Source organism: Ambystoma mexicanum, chromosome 12 (assembly GCF_040938575.1).
Source record: "Ambystoma mexicanum isolate Mex_15411 chromosome 12, UKY_AmexF1_1, whole genome shotgun sequence".
NCBI classification, from domain to species: domain Eukaryota; kingdom Metazoa; phylum Chordata; class Amphibia; order Caudata; family Ambystomatidae; genus Ambystoma; species Ambystoma mexicanum.
This window is the reverse complement of record NC_090936.1, coordinates 893,151,808-893,171,197: the sequence shown is the minus strand read 5'-3', so window position 1 is coordinate 893,171,197 and position 19,390 is coordinate 893,151,808. Positions and strand designations below refer to the sequence as shown.

General features: G+C 44.1%; 1 protein-coding gene across 2 annotated transcripts in view; it reads left to right on the top strand.

Annotated features, from left to right (window-relative positions):
• Positions 1–19,390, top strand: part of BLTP3B (bridge-like lipid transfer protein family member 3B) — a 2,399,137-nt gene that overhangs the window by 577,765 nt on the left and 1,801,982 nt on the right. For both annotated transcript variants that reach the window (XM_069629381.1, XM_069629382.1), the window contains exon 5: positions 8,447–8,636. In XM_069629381.1, the coding sequence (XP_069485482.1) occupies positions 8,447–8,636 (190 nt within the window). The remainder of the gene's footprint in view (positions 1–8,446; positions 8,637–19,390) is intronic.

Sequence of the window (19,390 nt, the reverse complement as noted above, 5' to 3'; positions counted from 1 at the left end):
ACTGGGTTCTGGCTGTGTTAGGCCTATGTAGGATGCTTATGTGTGCAGCTTCGCTGGTTTGTCATGGCATGTAGCTGCATTTTATTAGAATGATGAGGTGTTCATGGGGTAGTGTTCGTATGTGAGCAGCTAGGCTGAAATTGATGGAGGGCTGTAGCTGCACACTAATTGTGAGTTGGTGTAGAGTAGTGATTAAGCATAGTGATATGGGAGGTGAGTGTTTGGGTGGAGTTATGATCTACGGAGTCCGCTATTCCAGATTTCAAGTGTGCGTTTGCTTAATAGTGACTTAAAAGCGTATTCAGTGGCGTCATTGCTCAGTATCACATTGAGCATTTGTAATTGGGTTGCAAGGACTCAGTCGCCTCAGATGGTCGCGGAAAGAGCCAAGTTTAAGAGCTTTGCGGAGGGTCATGATAATTCATAATGGAGGCCCGTTTAACCCTACTCCACGTGGGCCTGCGAGGAATATCGCTTTTTAAAGCACTGTTCAGCATAATGAAATCATGGCTTTCCATTCAGGTTAGCCATCTTTTTGCTGAATTAGCTAATGGATACAAATTTACACCTACATATTCAATATTTAAATCGCCCCCTATTATTGTTGACATTATGGTGGAATCTAGCATAATTAAGGCCAATATTTGATCTACACCTTTCAAAAATAAATCGTCTGTTATTGCTCCGTGTTTCCAATACTAATTTATAAGGGCAAAGTGACCCACAGGTCATATCAATTTTGTAAGTTGTGTAAATGAATTAGAAGGGGGCCCATTGCTTTAGTGTGAAGCCTGTAGACTTGCTGTCAATAGTCCCGCTGTCGGTCTTCCTTTGATGGCTTTGACAGCTGGGACCACGCACAAAGCATAGCCCACCCAGACAGAGGTTTAAAGAACCCTGTTTCGTCAAACATGACTATATCTTGGCCTTGCAACGGATTCCCCTTGTTACCCAAATAGTGCTTGACTTCCAGATTCAGAATTGTTATTCCTGTCTTAGGCAAAGGTTTTTTCTGAGAGTAACTATTTTTCTGTGTTAGGGCCCCTGGTGAGCCAGAGCGTTTTTGATAATTTTGTAATTGAGGAGGTCTTAAGATCGCCATCTGGTGTGGACCTCCTGACAGCCCCTGATTGCTAGGAATTCTCAGTAGCAGCCTAGAGCCTATCTTCTCCCTGTGATGTAAAGGCAAATCATCCTGGCTCCCTGGCAAGCCATTTGTTTTGCTGGCTGTTCTCCTCTTTCAATATGAATCATTGGTGGAAAAGATTATTTGATGCTCTCAATAACTTCATAACCAACTGTCATGATGCCTACCCCCGGAGCACCAGGCCAGGCCCAGCACCCCTGGGAGCAGGCATCATGCCCCCGGGTAAAAGCCCAGCGGCCCCTTATAGGGGCTCTTTGGACTCTGACTTGGCGCCTTTGGCTCATAAAGGAAGGTGTTTTGTGCACTTACCTGATGCAGACCATGCTGCAAGATTCAGGCCTCCCTGAGACCTGAAAGGGACTATTTTTTCATTGGGACTATTTTGCCACTCGGGCGTGGCCAGGGAAGGATACTTACCTGGAACTACTTTAGGGGCTATTTAAGCCACGCCCAGACAGTAGCTCACGCTTCGCGTTGTTCTGTATCCAAGCAGCTGAACGCTCATCGTGTCTGCTTCTGGTCTCCAGCCACGCCCGCCTCGATCCTGGAACACCTGTAAGGAAAGAAGAGAATAGAAAGGTGAAAACCAAGAATTTTATCAAACTCCTTACCTGCATCCGGAACCTTCACGCCAGCGCTCCTGAGAAAAGACTTTCATTTAAAAGCACTGCATTGCTCGCTGCAGCGCCGCGCTTCACTCACCTGTCCTCGGGAGTTCTTCTGGCTCCACCGCAACTGTCTGCACCGGTCGCCACCTCTCTGCGCCTAGGGGAGAGAAGAAGAGACAAAAGGTGAGCAGAAGGAACATATGAGGAAAGCCTAATTTTCCGCCATAACACTTACCGGTCTTCTGTTGGTGGACCATTCCTCATTTCGGGTCGGCGCCGCTTCGTTGGCAGGTACCGCACCCCGGCCCCTATGGGGAAAGGACAAAAGACATTACTGGAGGAATATAAAGACATTGAGGGATCGCCCCCATCGCTAACTCACCTGAGTTTACCATCGGCAATTCAATCCCTCAATGCATCGCCTTCATTCTGCACCTAAAATAAAGGACAGATCACAGGTTAGGAAGGCAACAGAAAAGGAGGCTCAACACTTGAACTTTTCTAATCTTCATACTTACAGCGTTCCGCTCAGGAAAGCAAAGTGGATTTTGCCAGCGCCATTCTGAAAACCAGTGAAGTAACTGGACAAACACGCGCCCCTGCACCAGAAGCAGGATGGAGAGTTCATCCTTTCAAATCATAAGGTGAGCTTCAACCGGGGATTTCGGAGGAAGTTGGAGAAGAACGAAGAGGGGAAGGGGGGAGCAAGCACACTATTCTGCAGACTGTTAATCTCCTTTCTCATCTGCAGAAGGATATTCCTACGGGCCAGACAAGCAAGATTTGAGGGTCCTGTTCAGTCTGTGTTCCGAGTTCTGCGCATCACGCTCGAAGAGGCCACAGCAACCCAGACTAGACCAGCGCCTCCGTGGGAGTCAGGTGAGCGTTACACCAACTGAGAACAAATCACCAGCCTCACCTTGCCCAGGTCATAGTCAGTAGGGAGCTCAATCTATTTAGCATAAACATCTCATAAGTGCCACCTCTGCATTCTAATATAAGACTGTAATGGTTGTTATGGCCTTTTCGGGAATAGGAAGTAGTTATGAGACCGCTTTTGAGTGTTCGGGGTAATGGCAGGTGTTCGGATTCCTTCGCCCCGATCTGGGTCAGATTGTCCATTGGTCATTCTTTCCCAGATCAGTAGTTGTGATTACTCCTATTCGATCCCTTGTTGTTTTTCAGAGAAAGATTACTTTTCTGCTATACTGTAATATATTCACACCTAAAGGAAGTGTTACTTGCATTAGCCATATCTTCAGGATGGGCATGAGGCCTAATTGAACTGTTTTTCCTTTTAGACCAGATTCCTTTTAGAGCGGCTGTGTTCCAAGCTACCTGCTTCTACGGGAAAGTAATCTCTATCCGTATAAACAGAATGATTCAACAGATTTGCCTCCTGTAATAACTCATCTATTCCCTCTGGACCTTCGGAGGATTTACAAGATTGAATATCATCAGCCTTCATGACAAGTTTTGCTTTTTTTTTACGCAAGTTCTTTTATTTGGCAGATTTTCTTAAACCAAATAAAGTTGCTCTTGAGCGTGATATGATGTTTAGTCTTTTCCCCCACTTGTGTCACTTTCAACACTCATTTCTTCTTAGTGAAGATTTTAAAATTAGGTTCCGATAATAGCTGCTGGGGTTCATCAAGTGCCTTAAACAGGCATTTAAATATAATGCTAGCACTAGTTAGATTTTCATTATCCTGGTTGTCCTGTGGTTGAGGGTCCTGTGTATCCGCCCCTTTTAAAGCAGAGCTCCTAGAATCTGGGTCAATACGTATTAAGGGCCGTTCCATGGTCGAGGGCACCAATTTTGCAATGCTGCTGCCATTCGATGGTTTGGAATCGCCTTGTAATAAGAGTGATTCCATATTAGTTGTTTTTGTTAGTAGTGTGGTTAGTTTGTTTTATTTGATAATGCGCTCCAAACCCAGGGGTAGCCGGGCGCAGCAGAAACAAGAATACTTCAGCTTAGTTACTTACAAAAATGCATAAAGAAGATACAGTACAGGTGTTATAACAATTTAACAAACATGTAGGTGGGGTACAGGATGAGAAAGGCTCCTATACACAAAGGAGTCAGATCAGGGATCAGAAGTGTTCAGGTAGCTATTCACAGTGGTTAGTCAGTAGTATAACCAGGCCAAGAGAGTTAGTTGGTTAGTTTTCGTTAGTCCAGAGCCAATTTTTCACAAGGCGTCTAAAACTCGAATATGGTAGATTGGCTCTCAATGCCAAAGGAAGGGCATTCCATGCACAGGCAGCTTTAATGGGGAAGCTAGCTCCGCCTGTTTTTTTTTAGTTTAAATTTGGGGATTTCAAATAATAGGTGGTTAGATGCTCTAGTGCAGTATGAGAAAGATTTTCTGGTTAGTCTGGCCGAGATGTAAGGAGGTGCAGTGTTGTTCAGATCTTTGTGGGTGAGAGATAGTGTTTTGAGGAGGATTCTGTCACTAATTTTTAACCAGTGATAATCCTTTCTAATGTTGGAAATGTGTGCTCTGCGGGTTATGTCTAGCGCTACTCTAAGGGCGTTGTTTTGTAGTGTTTGCATTTTGTTTATGATAGATTTGCTTGCGCCCGAGTAGAGGGCGTTACAGTAGTCTAACTTAGACATAACTAGGGCGTTGGCTAGCGTGATGCAGTTAGTTTTGGAGAGGTAAGGTCTGCAAGCCCTAATTAATTTGCAAGTGTAGGCCGTGGAAGATGCGAGGGCGTTGGTTTGTTTTTTGAAAGATGGTGTGTTATCAAGGTAGAAACCTATAGTTTTTACCTCAGTTGCCACTTTGATTATATTGCCATCTATGTTGAAGGCACAGTAATTGGGGCTACGTTTTTTGAGGTTGGAGTCAGATCCCAGGATCAGTATCTCTGTTTTGTCGTCATTCAGGCAGAGGCCGTGAGAGGCCATCCATGCCTGAATGAGGAGATAAATCTTATTTACTAGAGCTGTATCTTTGACAAAGTTTCCAGAGAGTGGAATGAGGATCTGCGTGTCGTCCACATAGTTAGTGTATGTTATCCCCAGTGTGTCAAGTTTGTCAAAGAGTGGCTTAGTGAAGATATTGTACATTGTGGGGGAGACACATGAACCTTGTGGGACGCCACAGGTGATATGTATTGGGTCCGCGGAGGCTAAGGAGGGAAAACACTCGCATCGTCCGGTTAGCAAGGAAGGATTGTACCCAGGCTATAGCTTCGCTTGAGAAGTAGGCGGCAGACGCTAGGTGGTTGCAAAGTACTGCATGGTCCACCAAGTCAAAGGCTGCCGATAAGTCAAGGAGGAGTAGCATAGCTGTTTTACCTTTATCCTTCAACTCGTCAATTAGAGTCTTAAGGTCAATTAGGGCCGTTTCAGTGCCGTGTAATGGTCTGAATCCAGATTGGCGTGATCCTAGTAGTTGGTTCGTCTCTAGATAGTTTTGTATCTGGAGGTAAGCTACTCTGTCGATGATTTTAAGGAGAAATGGTACCGTGGTGATACAGTAAACCACAGTGGTCTATTTCCATATCTAGAGCCTCATATAATTTCGCTAAGACCATGAGAGCAGTGTTCATGGCTGCTAAGGTGACCTCCACCATGGGGAGAGCCCCTGATTCAGCTCCACAGACCTTCGAGGAGTAGGATTGACAAAGGAAACCAAATAACTAGATGATGTGTGAGGAGAGTCTGGATAAAGTATGGGGGATTGATACAAGTTTAAGGGCAGAGGGGGGAAAAGTAAATCAGTGGGGGTTGCGGATCTTGTGCCAGCACTTTTTCGGGTGATACCTGGCTTAACAATTTCGACTGGTGTAATAATACCCTTACCTTGTTCCTTGACATTGAGTCCCTATGTTTCATTGATATGCAAAACTGGTCCTTTATCAGCAGGGTGCCTTCCAAAGGAAGGCCTGCGTTAGATGGTACTATTATGCATTCAACGCCCCTATGGACTTGGGCGACAATTATCTGGCCGGACTGGCCTTCTGCTGAGTAAGCCATCAGTGGAATGTTAGAATCGGCCCTTTGGGAGGTAGGGGTGACTGGAGAGGCAGTGTTTCTCAGGGTTTTACCTTTGATTGTATATGTGGGAGCGCCGCCACCATTGCTGAGTCAGATATCTCCCTAAAGTCTATCAAAAGTTCTTGCGTCTGGCACGGTGATTATTACTCTGTTGGCCTATCTTTACTGACTCTGGATTACAATCGGGGTCCAATTCGCTGGGTGCTTTTAAATTGGCGCAGTGGCCCCTGATATCTGACTGCAAGGACTTTGTGCGTAAATGCTGCGCCGGGAGGGCTCTTCGCAAGGCGACCCCATCCTTTGTGCCTGCTGTCGACATTTGACTTGATCTCTCTAACTTGGTTCATAGGCACCTTCCTAGGCATAGTTGATTTCAATGTATAGGCATATAACATTCTCCTGCAGACAAACGTGTGTACCAACAGAGCCTGTGCTGAGAACAATTAACAATATGTATCCAGTTACAATCTCAATAACGTAGTTTACCAATGAATAATACAATACCATCTGCTATGTTGCCGTGCCAGCCAACTGCCTAACTGCACTCACTCCTTGATGCGTGTGGGCAGAAAAGCGCGGGATGAAGTTTTTAAATGTTTTTGGGCAGAAAGAGCAGGGCGTGGCCAAACTGCGTTAAAAAAGGTTCCAAAATGTTGTCCAAATATATTTATAAATGCAACTTTTCGAGCAGCATGCAAAGTTCCAAAGCGTTCCAGAAGGCAACCGATGGGGTAGGGTTTCCTAACTGCACTCACTGAAGCACTCTGATACGATGCCAGAATTGATGGAAGCGTATGCATCGTAAAGGGGGGGGAAAAGGAGTTGCGAGATCTGTAGAAGATTCCTTGACCTCTATAATTAATTGCATTCCCTCTTCCAGACGTTCGCGTGTGCATATTCTGCGCAATTTACCTTTCTTTTATCCCCGTCCACTCGCCTCTTTTATAAACACCTCTTGCCGCTCAAAGTATGAGGGTAGGTAAGAGCCACGTTCCACCTCCATATGTAGCTGCCACTGATCACTGTTATCACTGACAGTAAGGTATGGGCTTATTTCTTTAAGCCCATTGTTCTTAAGGAAATTATCAGACCCTGCTACTTGCTTATTCCTAAATGAAACTGCATTTTAAGACTTATTTATTCCATTTATTAAGATCTATATGTGCATCCATTTCAGAAGAATTTTATATTTATTGGTTCTTGCTATTCTTTTATTTTATAACGTATGAAATATAATGATGCAAGTTTTAAAAGCAGGGATCAAAACGAAGATTGGAAGCTGTAGCTAAAAGCAGCCCTTGGATAGCCAGCACTAACCAATGACTAGGAGCATTGGTTATCACTGGGGAACGAGAAGCTAGCACATACCATTCCACAAATCTAACTTCTACATAAGCTGCAAGAATACCATTCTTTCCAGTATGTATGACCCCTTATGCTTTAAATGTTGCAAAGATGTGTCCTAATTCGTATTTATATATTGTCCCAAACTAACAAGGTTAAATTCAATAGCTGTGTTAATTTGGCATCAGCTGGCCAGCTAGTTGCTGTTAGCTTTTGGTGTCAAGCTGATGAGGCCTTTCTAGGCTACAAGCAGGAGCTAAATAGCTCCCAGCTCCCCTCAATTTCGAACCCTGAAAAGGAATTGACATAATCGAAGTATACGCTTTTTAGGCCACATTCAACAGTGTGGTTGTCTTGTGGAGGAAGCTATAGGCATAAGAGTACTTGAGAAAAGGTTTTGAAATTATGAGTTTCTTCTGGGTTTCAAGTACCCGTTATGTCACCTGACGTTTAAAACCTACTTTATTCACAGCTGTTGGATGTTTAGGTTGCAGGTCGAGTCTTGCATTAAAAATCCAGTTATTATAATATTAGTAAAGGGTGCCCTTTTTGTTGGCTTCTTATCCGTCAACAAGGGTTGTCTATCACATCACATTCCTTGAAATGCTTTGACCATTGAGTCCTTCCTTGTGCTCTACATATAATTCTAGGTTTTATTCCTGGTCTGTAGGCTGCAATGCCAGAAGCCCGACACACAAAATGTCACTTATCAAAGTGCAGTACTTGGGGCTTTGGAGTATGAGGCCAGCAGACCGGGGACAGTACTGGATTGGGGCAGAAGTGGGTAAGTCAGGGTGAGGGGTGGGCTGTTGGGGCCACAAAGCAGAGGATGGGTGCGGTTGTGGGGAGTTGGGTGGGGGGGGCGTGGGGGGGTGCTGAAACAGAGGGTGAAAGGGGACCAGGAACAAAAGGCTGACTTTGCGGGCGGCCTTTATGGTCTGGATTTCGCAAAGTCAGTATTTCGTTCACGCTATTTAGGTCTTGATCCATTCTCATTACTCTATCCTACAGTCTGGGGTGACTTTATTTGTAACGTTCGATCATGAGATGGCTGTATGAACTGGCAGAAGAACTGATAGGCCCTGTGTTGGGGAACGCTTATCGTTGTACCTAAAACGGAAGCAAGATGTTTTAATGCAAGCTGAACTGGGAAACCCGTGATTATTGCACAATGGATGGATATTCTGTGTCGCATCAGTGTACTGTTTTCAATGTTACGTTTTGTAATTATGCAGTGATTTGATAAAAAATGTTATGACATTTAAGCTGCTGAAACTTTATATACGGTTGTAGTAGAAATGAACAGTTGCAGATTACATCTTTTTTTTTTTCTAGTGAGTATGGTTTTGCTGAAAAAGTGGTGGAAGGCATTTCTCTTTCTGTGAATTCAATAGTAATCCGGATCAGTGCGAAAGCGTTTAATGCATCATTTGAACTTTCCCAGCTGAGAATATATAGTGTTAACCCTAACTGGCAACATGGAGATCTAAGATTCACACGAATACAGCACCCTCAACGTGGAGAGGTACAGTTTTATCTAATTTTATTTCAACCATTTGGCATGATTTTGTTTTCTGTAGCAGGCTCCTCTGAAATGTATCTGTACCATGTGACAGCATGGGCTTAACAAAGACTCAAGACAATAGGAATTGAAGTTGAAGAGCTTTATTTAACACCAGGTTGTGTTGATTGCGTGCCTATATAAGTCCTGTTATGTGCCAAAAATAATTAACACTGATAGCTTCGGATAACTGCTGATGGCTGGTGGTGGAACAGAAATTAATGCAAGGGCCTACTCTAAGCAGGAATTGATGTCCCAGTCCAATTCCCTAGTATACATAATTCCAGTGATCTAGCTCCCAACATGCTTCTTAACTCGTTCTTCTCTGGTTGCATCTTCCCTCAGATATTGCCTTTCTAAACACCTTTCCAGGCCTCTTGGTATAGATGCAGCACATTCCTACCAGCAAGTACATTACTCCTCTTTGCCTTAGGAGATACCTTACCAGCAGGAATGGCACTGCTTTTCTACCCAGCCCCACAGTACCAGGCTTTCACAGTGACTTTTACCAACGCGTTTTCTTCCCCCTTTCCAGGGTTGTCAGATTGAAGTTATTCTCACTCAGCAGTCAGGTGTCACCTTCCAAAGCTTGGCCCTTTGCTTTGCTTCTCTTTCTGTTATCTGGTTCTTGTCAGTGTTTGGGATAAATCCCCCAGCAGGATTTTCTTCCTGGATGTGGTCTCCAGCAATATCTGGATAGTGACTCCACAACTTCTTTAAAACTGGTATTCCTTGCACTTAGACTTCGTTAAGAGACTAAGCTATACCTCCCAACAAGCTGTGACGTGACTTGCCTTCCCTCTGATAGATCGATCAGTGTTTGAGCATTGCTTAGTATCCGAGTAATGATCAAACCCATGTCTCCCACATACTGCCTTATCTTGTTAGGCGTTCGCAAAAGGGGTAGGGGTTATCCCTGCGATGGGCCACACTGTCGGTACAGCATCAGTCAACCACATCACCTGCAGGGTGAACCCAACAGCTCCGAGGGAAAAGGAACAAGGCAAAAACCCTCTGCAGGTCTAGATATGTTTGAGGAGAGAGCAGGTGACTATCGGGATCAAACCCATTTACGGTCTGAATTCTCTAATCAGCAGGAGCCAGGTAGTTACAGGGCGCTGAGGAGAGTGAGGGGGGGGGGGGAAGGGAGTGGAGAGCGAGCGAGGGATGGGATATGAGAGTTAGGACAGGATACAGGGAAGCAACAGGGTCTTCAGGAAACATGAAGGAGGAACTCGAAGGGAGCGTCCACAAGGAGTAGTTTTGCGAAGCGCCAAACTGCAACGGTCTATCTGTGTTTGTCTCATTGCGCATAGTCATTGTGAAAGACTAGACATTGCTGTGCCCAGTAGTCTCAAACTAGTGTCCTTCAGGTGTGCTTCAGATGACAACGCTGCCACATGGACCAGGATCGCCTCCTTCTCGTACTCTCTGGTTGCACCTTCTTCCCAGATTGCAATCCACCTTGTGTCAAAACATCTTACCTCCTCTTCCCTTTTGTAGGGTTCAAGACTGATTGATGAGCAAAAAACAGCGGTAATTTGTTGGACAATTTCCTTAGGCTACCAAACTTTGGCACAACCTCTCATTATTTAATTTTTTCACATTGAATATCCAGATCTCAGCTATTTTAAAATCTTTGTTTAAACAATTGGATGTGAACAAGACCGGTAGTTGTGATATTGCAGTTTTGTGAAAATGATGAAAAATGTCCTGTCGTATAGTGGGGTCAGTACTCGTAGTGTGTGTATGTAATATAAGCATTTTATTTGTTACTTTTATTAGTCCTTTTTATATGATTAAACATGCTCGTCAAACATTATTAAGGATGGTGAAACATGCCTATCGATTTTTGATCCATCCCATTTCACTGTCCTTTTCTATTGGGGGCCAGCCACCCATATGCCCTGTTCTACCACCCCGCACCCTGGCCCTCACCTCTGTTTTATATCTCTGTCCCTCTAACTGCCCCACATCCACCAGTACAAAATGCGGTAAAATGTCTTACGGTTAAACAGCAGTAGTATAGAGGGATTCCTTCATCAAACAAAAAAAGGGGCATGATCCAGACAGGATTCAGGGAAAGCCACAGGGTCTTCAGGAAACACGAAGGAGTAACTAGAAGGATCTATGTGATTACTGAACCGCCCATAATGGAGACTACAAAAATGTCGACCTCAATTATGGTGTGGCGCAGTGATCACATAGAACACGTGTCGCTCGTTTCCCCCCTTGAACCCCACCCCTCCCAACGCACTTATTCTCGGCAGCACAAAAAGTGTGCCGCCAACTCTAACTCTATACCCTGTGGCGTCAGTTCCCACCCACTTACGTGGGTTGGAGCTGGTGCTGCCTAGGGACATGGTCCTTATTTAACATTTTTCTTAACTTTGTCCCCCGCACTCCTTCTAACGGAAGCGGGGGACACCCACCTGACCCCCATTACACCGACTAAGTTCTTTCTAAACTATATTTCATGTACCTTTTACATTCCAATCAATGACTATCCAATGTCCATTCCCCTTAGTGGAGAACCATTCTGATTTGCTCAGTTTGAGACTTTTTCTTCAGAAAGTAGAGTGCAGAGTTGCTAGTTTGACTAATCAGAGTTCAAGTTTCAGGGTTCATAAAGACACTCGGTTGCCTTGGTAACACTTTGATTATATTGTCAAGGTGGCCATATGGGACTGGCTGACTTCTGGCGAACACTGTTGCCTTGGTAACCGCTACTTGGGTAGTATGCTCAGGCCGTTGCATGAATGAGCACCCAAAGTGTGGGTAAAATGATATGTTGGTGCAAAAGAAAGGCACACTCATGTTGTAAGAACTATTAATGTAAATGCGAGTGCTGGATTACGCTTCGCTATTGCATGATGGTCAATAAATGCACAGTCAATGTATATTTCTACATATAGTGCAGATTATAAACATTAAGGCTAAACAGAAGGTGTACCCATGGTGTACTAATCAGAATAATATAACAAATATATCTCCATATGAATCGATGTGTAACTTTGAGACCACCAAAGGGTTAGGCACATGATCTAATGGCCCACGTATATGGGAGGGTGAGCTCTTATCCTGAGAACACGAATGCAGGGGCATAATGCCTCCATCCGGATGGGGTCAGGTTCGGGGACAGCCACCGGAACCATGTCTCGCCACCAGCTGGGAATAACTTTCTCTCACGCACGCTAGCAGCCTACATTACACTGCATGGGCCTCTTTCATTCTTGCATCCAGGGCACTTTTTACACTCAGTAGATGCTCAGGAGGTGCCTTACTCATTGGCTGCCCTTCCACCTACAGCCTGACTTTTCTGAATACTGTTTTTGGACGCAACCAGAGCCCATCCACTTTGCACGCCTAGAAACAAAGCATGCAGCTCCACATCCTTCACCATTGAGGTAAGACATCCAGCGTCCTATTTTTCCCAATCCTTTTTGCTACGACTAGTCATTTATTGTCACAGTCCCAGCATCCACATAGGTCCTCCATCTTTGTCTTTATTCCCCAAGGCTTTTTGACAAATCTACGACCACCAAGAATTTGGTGGTTCCTTTCTCCTACAACCACGACAAGGGACCAGCTCACAAGCTCACCACCGTAGCATTTTGCATACGGTAAGCATAGCGATGTGTTAACGCAGCACTATCGCCTCTTTATTTTATACCCAGCATTAACAGCTATATGTGACTAAGAAATCATAACTTGAGATGACACACTTTCTGAACCATACATCTCTTGTCATTATATTTTGACGGAGATCCACCGGACACTACAGTATATTACCAACTTGACCGTCCTGATGAAGGCCAACTACAGGCAAGCTCTACTAAACAGTTAATTCCTTTTGGCCGAAACACTATAGTGTCGACAACCTTTTCTCCTTCTCAGTGTCCACTACTAACATTGAAATTTTTTCACCGAAATGTTGTTGTTCACATGTTATTTGTAAAATAGTATTCCGTCGATCAAAAAGGTAAAACATGTTCTAGATCTACCAATATCCAGTCATTTTGACTGGACTGTATCCAATGTGTATTATGTGCAAAAAACTGAATTGTTAAGTGTCCTTGGGTGTTTTTTCTACTATGACAAACAAATATAGATTAAAAACGAAGGGTCAAAAACATTTTTGTGACCATGGAAACAAATCTAGAGACTTCTTTTTTTCATTCTGTAATGGTATGATGATGAAAGTGTGTATAATCTCTCACCCCGATTATTGTGTAAGTTTATAAATTATTCTTGCAACAAGGTTAAGTAATTTGCTTGTGAAATCAGGTACTATTTTATGTTTGTCATTTGTAGACAACTCACCAGCTATTGGTATGTGTATTGCTGTGTAACGTTTTGGGAAGTCTGTGCCAGCTTGAAAGGTTCAACGTTTTCCCAGAGGACCCGAGTGCAACACTGCATGATGAATTGTATTATATAAGAGACAGCAGAATGGCAAACAATTGGCACATATGCATATGGACATTAGCATAAACTTCATGCAAAAATAGTATAACAAAACGGCAGAACAGACAATCCCTTACCAGCAAAAAGTCAGCATAGTGATGCTGCAGCTGCGATTTGTAAGTTTGTGGCAGGGTGTGTCGGGTTCTATGTCATTTCTTAGTGCCTGGTGATTGAAATGGTCTTGGGTGACATAGGACATTCAGAAGTGTGTATCCATCCAATTGACTACAGTTGGAGGAATAACAAAGTTCAGGATGTGTCCTAGCAGAGTCCTCAACAGTCTGCTTAGTGAAGAAAAGCAAATATATATATATATATATTTTTTTTTCTGTGATTTACTAGGTGCAAAGAAGTATGGTTTACAAAATTAAAACTGTTTAGATTTTTAAAAAATTATAAACGCCTACAAAGAAACTTGCAATAGGAATTGATATTTTACTATCGTACATATGCCTAATGCGGCCAAGAACCAAAAGCAAGTATGAGCTTTGCTACTTCTAGTACTATTAAAGCCTTCAACTCCACCTTTTATATATGGCCCACCCTTCATCTCCTCTACTCACTTCTTACTGAAGTAATGCAATGTTCATTAAGGTTCTTTTTCAATTGTTAGTTCCATCTTCAATTCCCATCTGCTCCAGTGTCGCTGAACAGTAAAATTGATATCCTACCCAGTGGAGTAACTTTTCAGAAAATGTTGGGCGGGACATGACATCTGAAGAAATGGTGCCCCAGCCAAATGAATGGGGAAAAAATGGTGTGCCATGAAAGTTTTGGGAGGACAAACGCCCCTGCCTCCTAAAAGTACACCCATGATCCTACCGAGCCTAGAGCACACCTGGTCAATTTAGGAGATATTAGTAACCTTAAAATGTTTAGTGGGGTGCCGGGGAGAAAAACCAACCTTGACACTGGGTTGTACCAACTAATGTAAGAACAGCAGATGTCCACAAACATGCAGAACTCTCCCGTCCCCTGCACACCCAATTGCTGCTGTAAGAACAATCAATTATTCAATTATTAAAGTGTGTTCAATAATGATTTCTGACCCACTTTATGTAAAAAAGTAATTTTACTTCAATAGTATATACTGATATGATTTTCAATTCATACATACTGTATATATACCGAAATCATATTATTGAACACACTTTTATAATAATTGAATAATTGATTGTTCTTACAATATCAATTGGGTGTGCATGGGACAGGAAGTTTGTGGACATCTGTTGTTCTTAAATTAGCTGAATAGTAAAATTCCACACCTATGACAAAAGAGGATAAAGTACTGGAAAATACAATTCCTTGGTTTCAGTTTCTGGCACCTTTGCCATTTACCATTCTTCTAAGTCAGAAATATGCAAGTAGGTGGCTTTTCTTTTAGGGTTGCCTCACATCCCATCCACAATTAAGAACAGTGAACTTTCCATTGCCTAACCTTTCGAAGGACCATCTACAATACCAACCTCTTGTTGGAGGGATGGTGAGTTTATTTAAATGAGGGAAAAGTTAATTTAAGAACCCTAAAAGTCAGGCATGCAGCTCATGAAATATGGCATAATGTGCTAAAGAGTACAGGGATGGGAGCGGTTTAGTATTGTGCTATATACAAAAAACACACAAGCTACTCATGTAGAGCACTCAGTGCACAGCATCCAGTTGTAAATATGCCAGAGCACATATGCGAGACATTCGTGCACACACATCTACCCTGCGCGATGCACTTCCATCCCCATGGACTCTGGCAGCCACTACCCATTTTTTCTGAAATATTTGATCGCAGTTGCCAGTCACCACGTTTCACGGAGCACACAAAAGGATAAACAAATATGCTTCGTTGGCACTGATAGCACCAGGTATATGGGAGGAGCAGGCTATGTCGTGAGGCTGGGTAAGCTACCATGTTAATACTAGTAGTTTTCATCCATGCATTGCGGTTCATGGCAAAGTCGTAGAATTGTTACTTTATTTACTGAAAGAATTAACGCTGTTGTGTAATGGGACCAGGGTGAGCTACCTGGCATATCCCCTCATTCTGGGGCTGGGGGCTACTACAGGGATTCCCAGGCCCGGCCCTGCGCCCAGGGCATCGGGGCCGGGAGGTCAGTCCACGTCCCTTTTTTTGTGCCTGCATGCTTGATGCAAGTACCACCTGGTTTTGTCCATTACTCTCTCAAGCAGTAGTTAATTTCAGTTGAACTTTTAATGCATCAATACAATCTTAAAGAAATCTACCAAAAACTCTGCACATTTTCTTCCAACATTAAAATCCTAAATGATTCCAACACAAATGTTAAAACTAGGTTGACATTGTTTCCCTAACATTTAAATATAGTAAACGTGTCTAGAAATTAGTGTCACTGGATTATTTTGTAATGAGCAACAAGTGTTTACAAATCTAAAATCTTCAGACTAAAAAAAAGAATTCCTTGTAAAAAATCTAAAATAAATCCTTAAGGCCAAAAAAAACTTGAAAAAAGGCGGAAGCAATCCAAAAACAAACCAAAAAGTGGATGTCATTTTTGCTTGGGACGCCTTTCATTCCCTCAGTTCATGCCCACTGAAGCAATTTAACAAAGGGCAGCATTACCTCTTGCCCATTCCACTCCTCCGCTGATCCCCACCACACACAGCTGCTTTTCATATACAACCACTGGGATCTTTCATAAGATGAGCCCTCCTACTAGTAATTGTTTCTGTTTTATCTTTTACACGTTGGCAACTTTTTAACCATGCACACAGCATCTTACAACTGTGCAATGGGAGTACATTTGTATCACCCTAGCCTTTTACACTAGGGATTTTTGGTTACTTGTATATGTGCCTAAAGAGAGAGCTGGTGGCAGCAATAATATTTTTTACCATTTTTGTCATTTCTAGTGGGCACATTCACTGTGTATGGCTACTAAACGTGACTAGTGCCCTAAAATGGCCACGCCACAAGTCTTTTGCTTGTTCTTGGGCCATATTGTTGTTTCATTACCCTCCTGCCTTGCGAGGGTCAGGAAATCTCATATAAAGTCATGCACTTACCCGGGAAAGCTGCTGCAGGCTAGTGGCTAGTGATGCCTTTGTGTGTGTGGCCCAGGAAGTGGGTGTGACTGTCTGTTCCAACTCCACATCTGTGGTGCTAGAGAGTCTGGCTGTGGGACATGAGTGAAACCAATACTTGACCCTGATTGGACAAATACTGGCAGTATGAATGGTGCAGATGCTTACCATTGGTGGCTTTGGACTTGCTTCCAGGCTGAGGAGAAGGACTCCTGCAGCCATTTCTTCAGATCAGTGTTGGAGCCAAGAATTGTAACGCTCACCTGATTCCCGTAGAGGCGCTGGTCTTGACTGGGCGTATACCGTATCTTCAAAGGTGATGTGTAACACACGGCTGGCTCTTTGGGCTGGACCTCTGTGCACTGTATGTCTGACTCGAAGGGTAAGATGTCTGCAGATAGAAAATATGGGATTAATGAACTGGGTTATTGAATGTCTCTCTCTTCTTCCCTTTCTCTTCTCCTGTAGAACCCCAAAGGTTAACGCTCTCACCTTAGGTAAGTGAACGCCGTGCTCTCCATCTGCCTCTGGGCAGGGTGCTGTAACTAGTTTCTTCACTGGATAAGGGGAGCAGGCCTCTTGACTTCAGAGGACTGCTGTCCGTCGTTTACTGCACGAACGGTAATTTTCGAGTAATTCTAATGTCTTTAAAAGTCTTTAGTAATGATGTCTCTTGTTTTGCAGGGTTCCGGCGATGGCGGATGACGGGCTGAAGTGAGTTGAAGATGGAGCCCGTGTGATGAATAGAAGCGCCTGGAAGCACGTAAGTAAGCGCTTGTTGCCTGCTTCACGATGCGCTCTAACTGTCTGTTTATTTTGCAGGTACGAGTTCGGAGCGGCTGCAGGGTGCCGGAATACCCACTGGGTTAGATGTGGAAAGGAGTAATGGCACGTGAGTATTAAAGTTCCCCAATGTCTTTAAACGCACCTTGTTTTGTCTTTCAGATGCGGGATGCAGCGCCGAAGGCCTCCGGAGCGCACGAAGAGTAGGTAAGCCTTTGTCTTTCAGATGCCGGAATGCAGCACGAGGCGTTGGTGACAGCCGATGGACCAGGTAAGTGAAGCGCTGTCACTGAAGACCGTAATGCTAACCTGTTCTTTCTTGTCTTTATAGGTGTTGCTGAAGACTGGATTCAGGATGGTAAGCCTTTTTCCTTAGGCCCAGGATCAGATGCAGAAGACACGATGAGCGTTCTGCTGCAGAGGATGCAGAATAACGCAAAGCAAGATTCATCCATCGGGTGTGGTTTAAATAGCCTCCTGTAGTGCTTAGGTGTCTCATTCCACAGCCACGCCTAGGTAAGAAAAGAGTTCCTGCTTTCCAGAAGAGTTCCAGTGTTCTGAACCTAGGGAGTGGCTCCTGCCCCACCCAACAGGAAAAGTAGTTCCAAACAGAAGAGGATCAGAGGCTCAACTGGCAGGCAAGTAAGCAGCATGGTCTGCTGCAGGTAAGTCCACCCAAGCATTATGAGCCCGGCGCTTCCAGCGCTGGGACTGGGCATATTTATGAGCCTGGTGCCACTGGCGCCAGGACTGGGTCCAAAAGGTCCCAATTGGGACTGGTTGGCCCTCGGAACCTGGGTTATGGATCTGCTTCCAAGGGAGTTGGGAAAACCCTGACCTTTTGGAAGCAGAGATCATGACAAGAATCCCTCATAGAAGAACAGCTGACTGAAGATACGAAGAAGACTCTCAAATAGGCCTGGCATCCCTTCCTGAATCTTGCCCTTTGAAGCCCTGGTGGACTACCTGTTTTGTAAAAGCCCTGTGTGGTGCTTCAACCCCAGGACTGGTGGACCAACCAATCTGAACGTGTTCTATGTGTATAAGAACGTCTTCTAGGAATCGGGTGGCTCTAAACTGGGAATCCTCAGGAGTGAGACATCCAGGCACCTAGTGGCGATGCAACCGCAATCTGCTTCATGAAGGGCATTTTGGTTGTAATCGTACCAAGAGACAATTGCTTGAAGGATATTGGCAACCACGGATGGATGGCCAGGTAGAAGAGACAGTGATTTATTATATTTTGATTCTACTAATCAACAGATCTAACGACTCAAAACCTCATTTCTGTGGTGGTGCCAAATGGTGTGGTCCATGTTGGGTTAATTTGCAACTTAGTAGTCCTGGTAGATGACTGGGCCAAGTGGTAGAATCAAAGAGGATAGGGTCTGTAATGACAGTCTTATTATCTTACTGACATAACAGTTGGTAACTGACAATGGGATGCAGTTCTGCTCACAAGGGATGGTTGAATTCTTGAGGAGTTTCAGTGAGAGCACCTCATATCTCCAATGCACGACCCTCATCTAGCAGCCTATTAGAGAGCCACCAGTAGATTTGGGCACAGCAGCCAATTGGGTTGCTCAGATCGTAGGCTGAATCTCATGATCCAAGCCTTTGTTTGGTAAAAGTTTCACAGCTGTTCGCACCTACCCGCCATCCTCCCTCCCTCTCGCTTCCCTCATCTGTTCCCCTCTCCCATCTACCCCACCCACTTACCTGGTTGCTGCGCCGCCTTGCCACATGGCTCCTCACAGCCCCAGACTGCCATAGAAATGGAAGAGGTTTTCTAGTTTCTATTTCCAGGATGGCCATGCAAATAGTTCGTTCAAGCAGATGCATTGCTGTCAGCACCCACTGACATGAACTTTGGCTGCCGATAGTAACAATTACATGCCCAACAGGCTTCAACATTCGGTAACAGTGACAGGGCCTGGCGCAAAGGCCCTCACATTTTTCATGTCTTTAACTTGGGCCCCCTAGTCCATGGTGTGGGTGATTGTTGGTCAATTAATATCTCTTTTAAGGGGCATAGTTGTCTGAAAGACATTCCTGTTGGGTCCTTTCTAGTGTTTTAGTATGACTATATGAAAGGGCAAAACTGTAGACTATCCCTACTTTTGTGATTTGATGCTGGTGTGAACATATCTGTAAACCATGGATGTAGAATTAAAGTTGTCCATTACCACTACTGTGAACAAGAAATCTTTAATTGATTCTATGAAATTATATAAATGTTAGAGTATTCAATTGCTTGATTGCTTGATTGCAGACCCTTGCTGCTAATTGCCCACCCTCACACTTTCCTGTTAGCTCCCTGCTCCTTTTTTCTCTGCTTCCCTCACTGTTCTTTCTCCTATGATTGTACAGTGTGGAGGTGGTTCTGAAAGAAGTCCGGCGAGTCCTCAGGCCGGGAC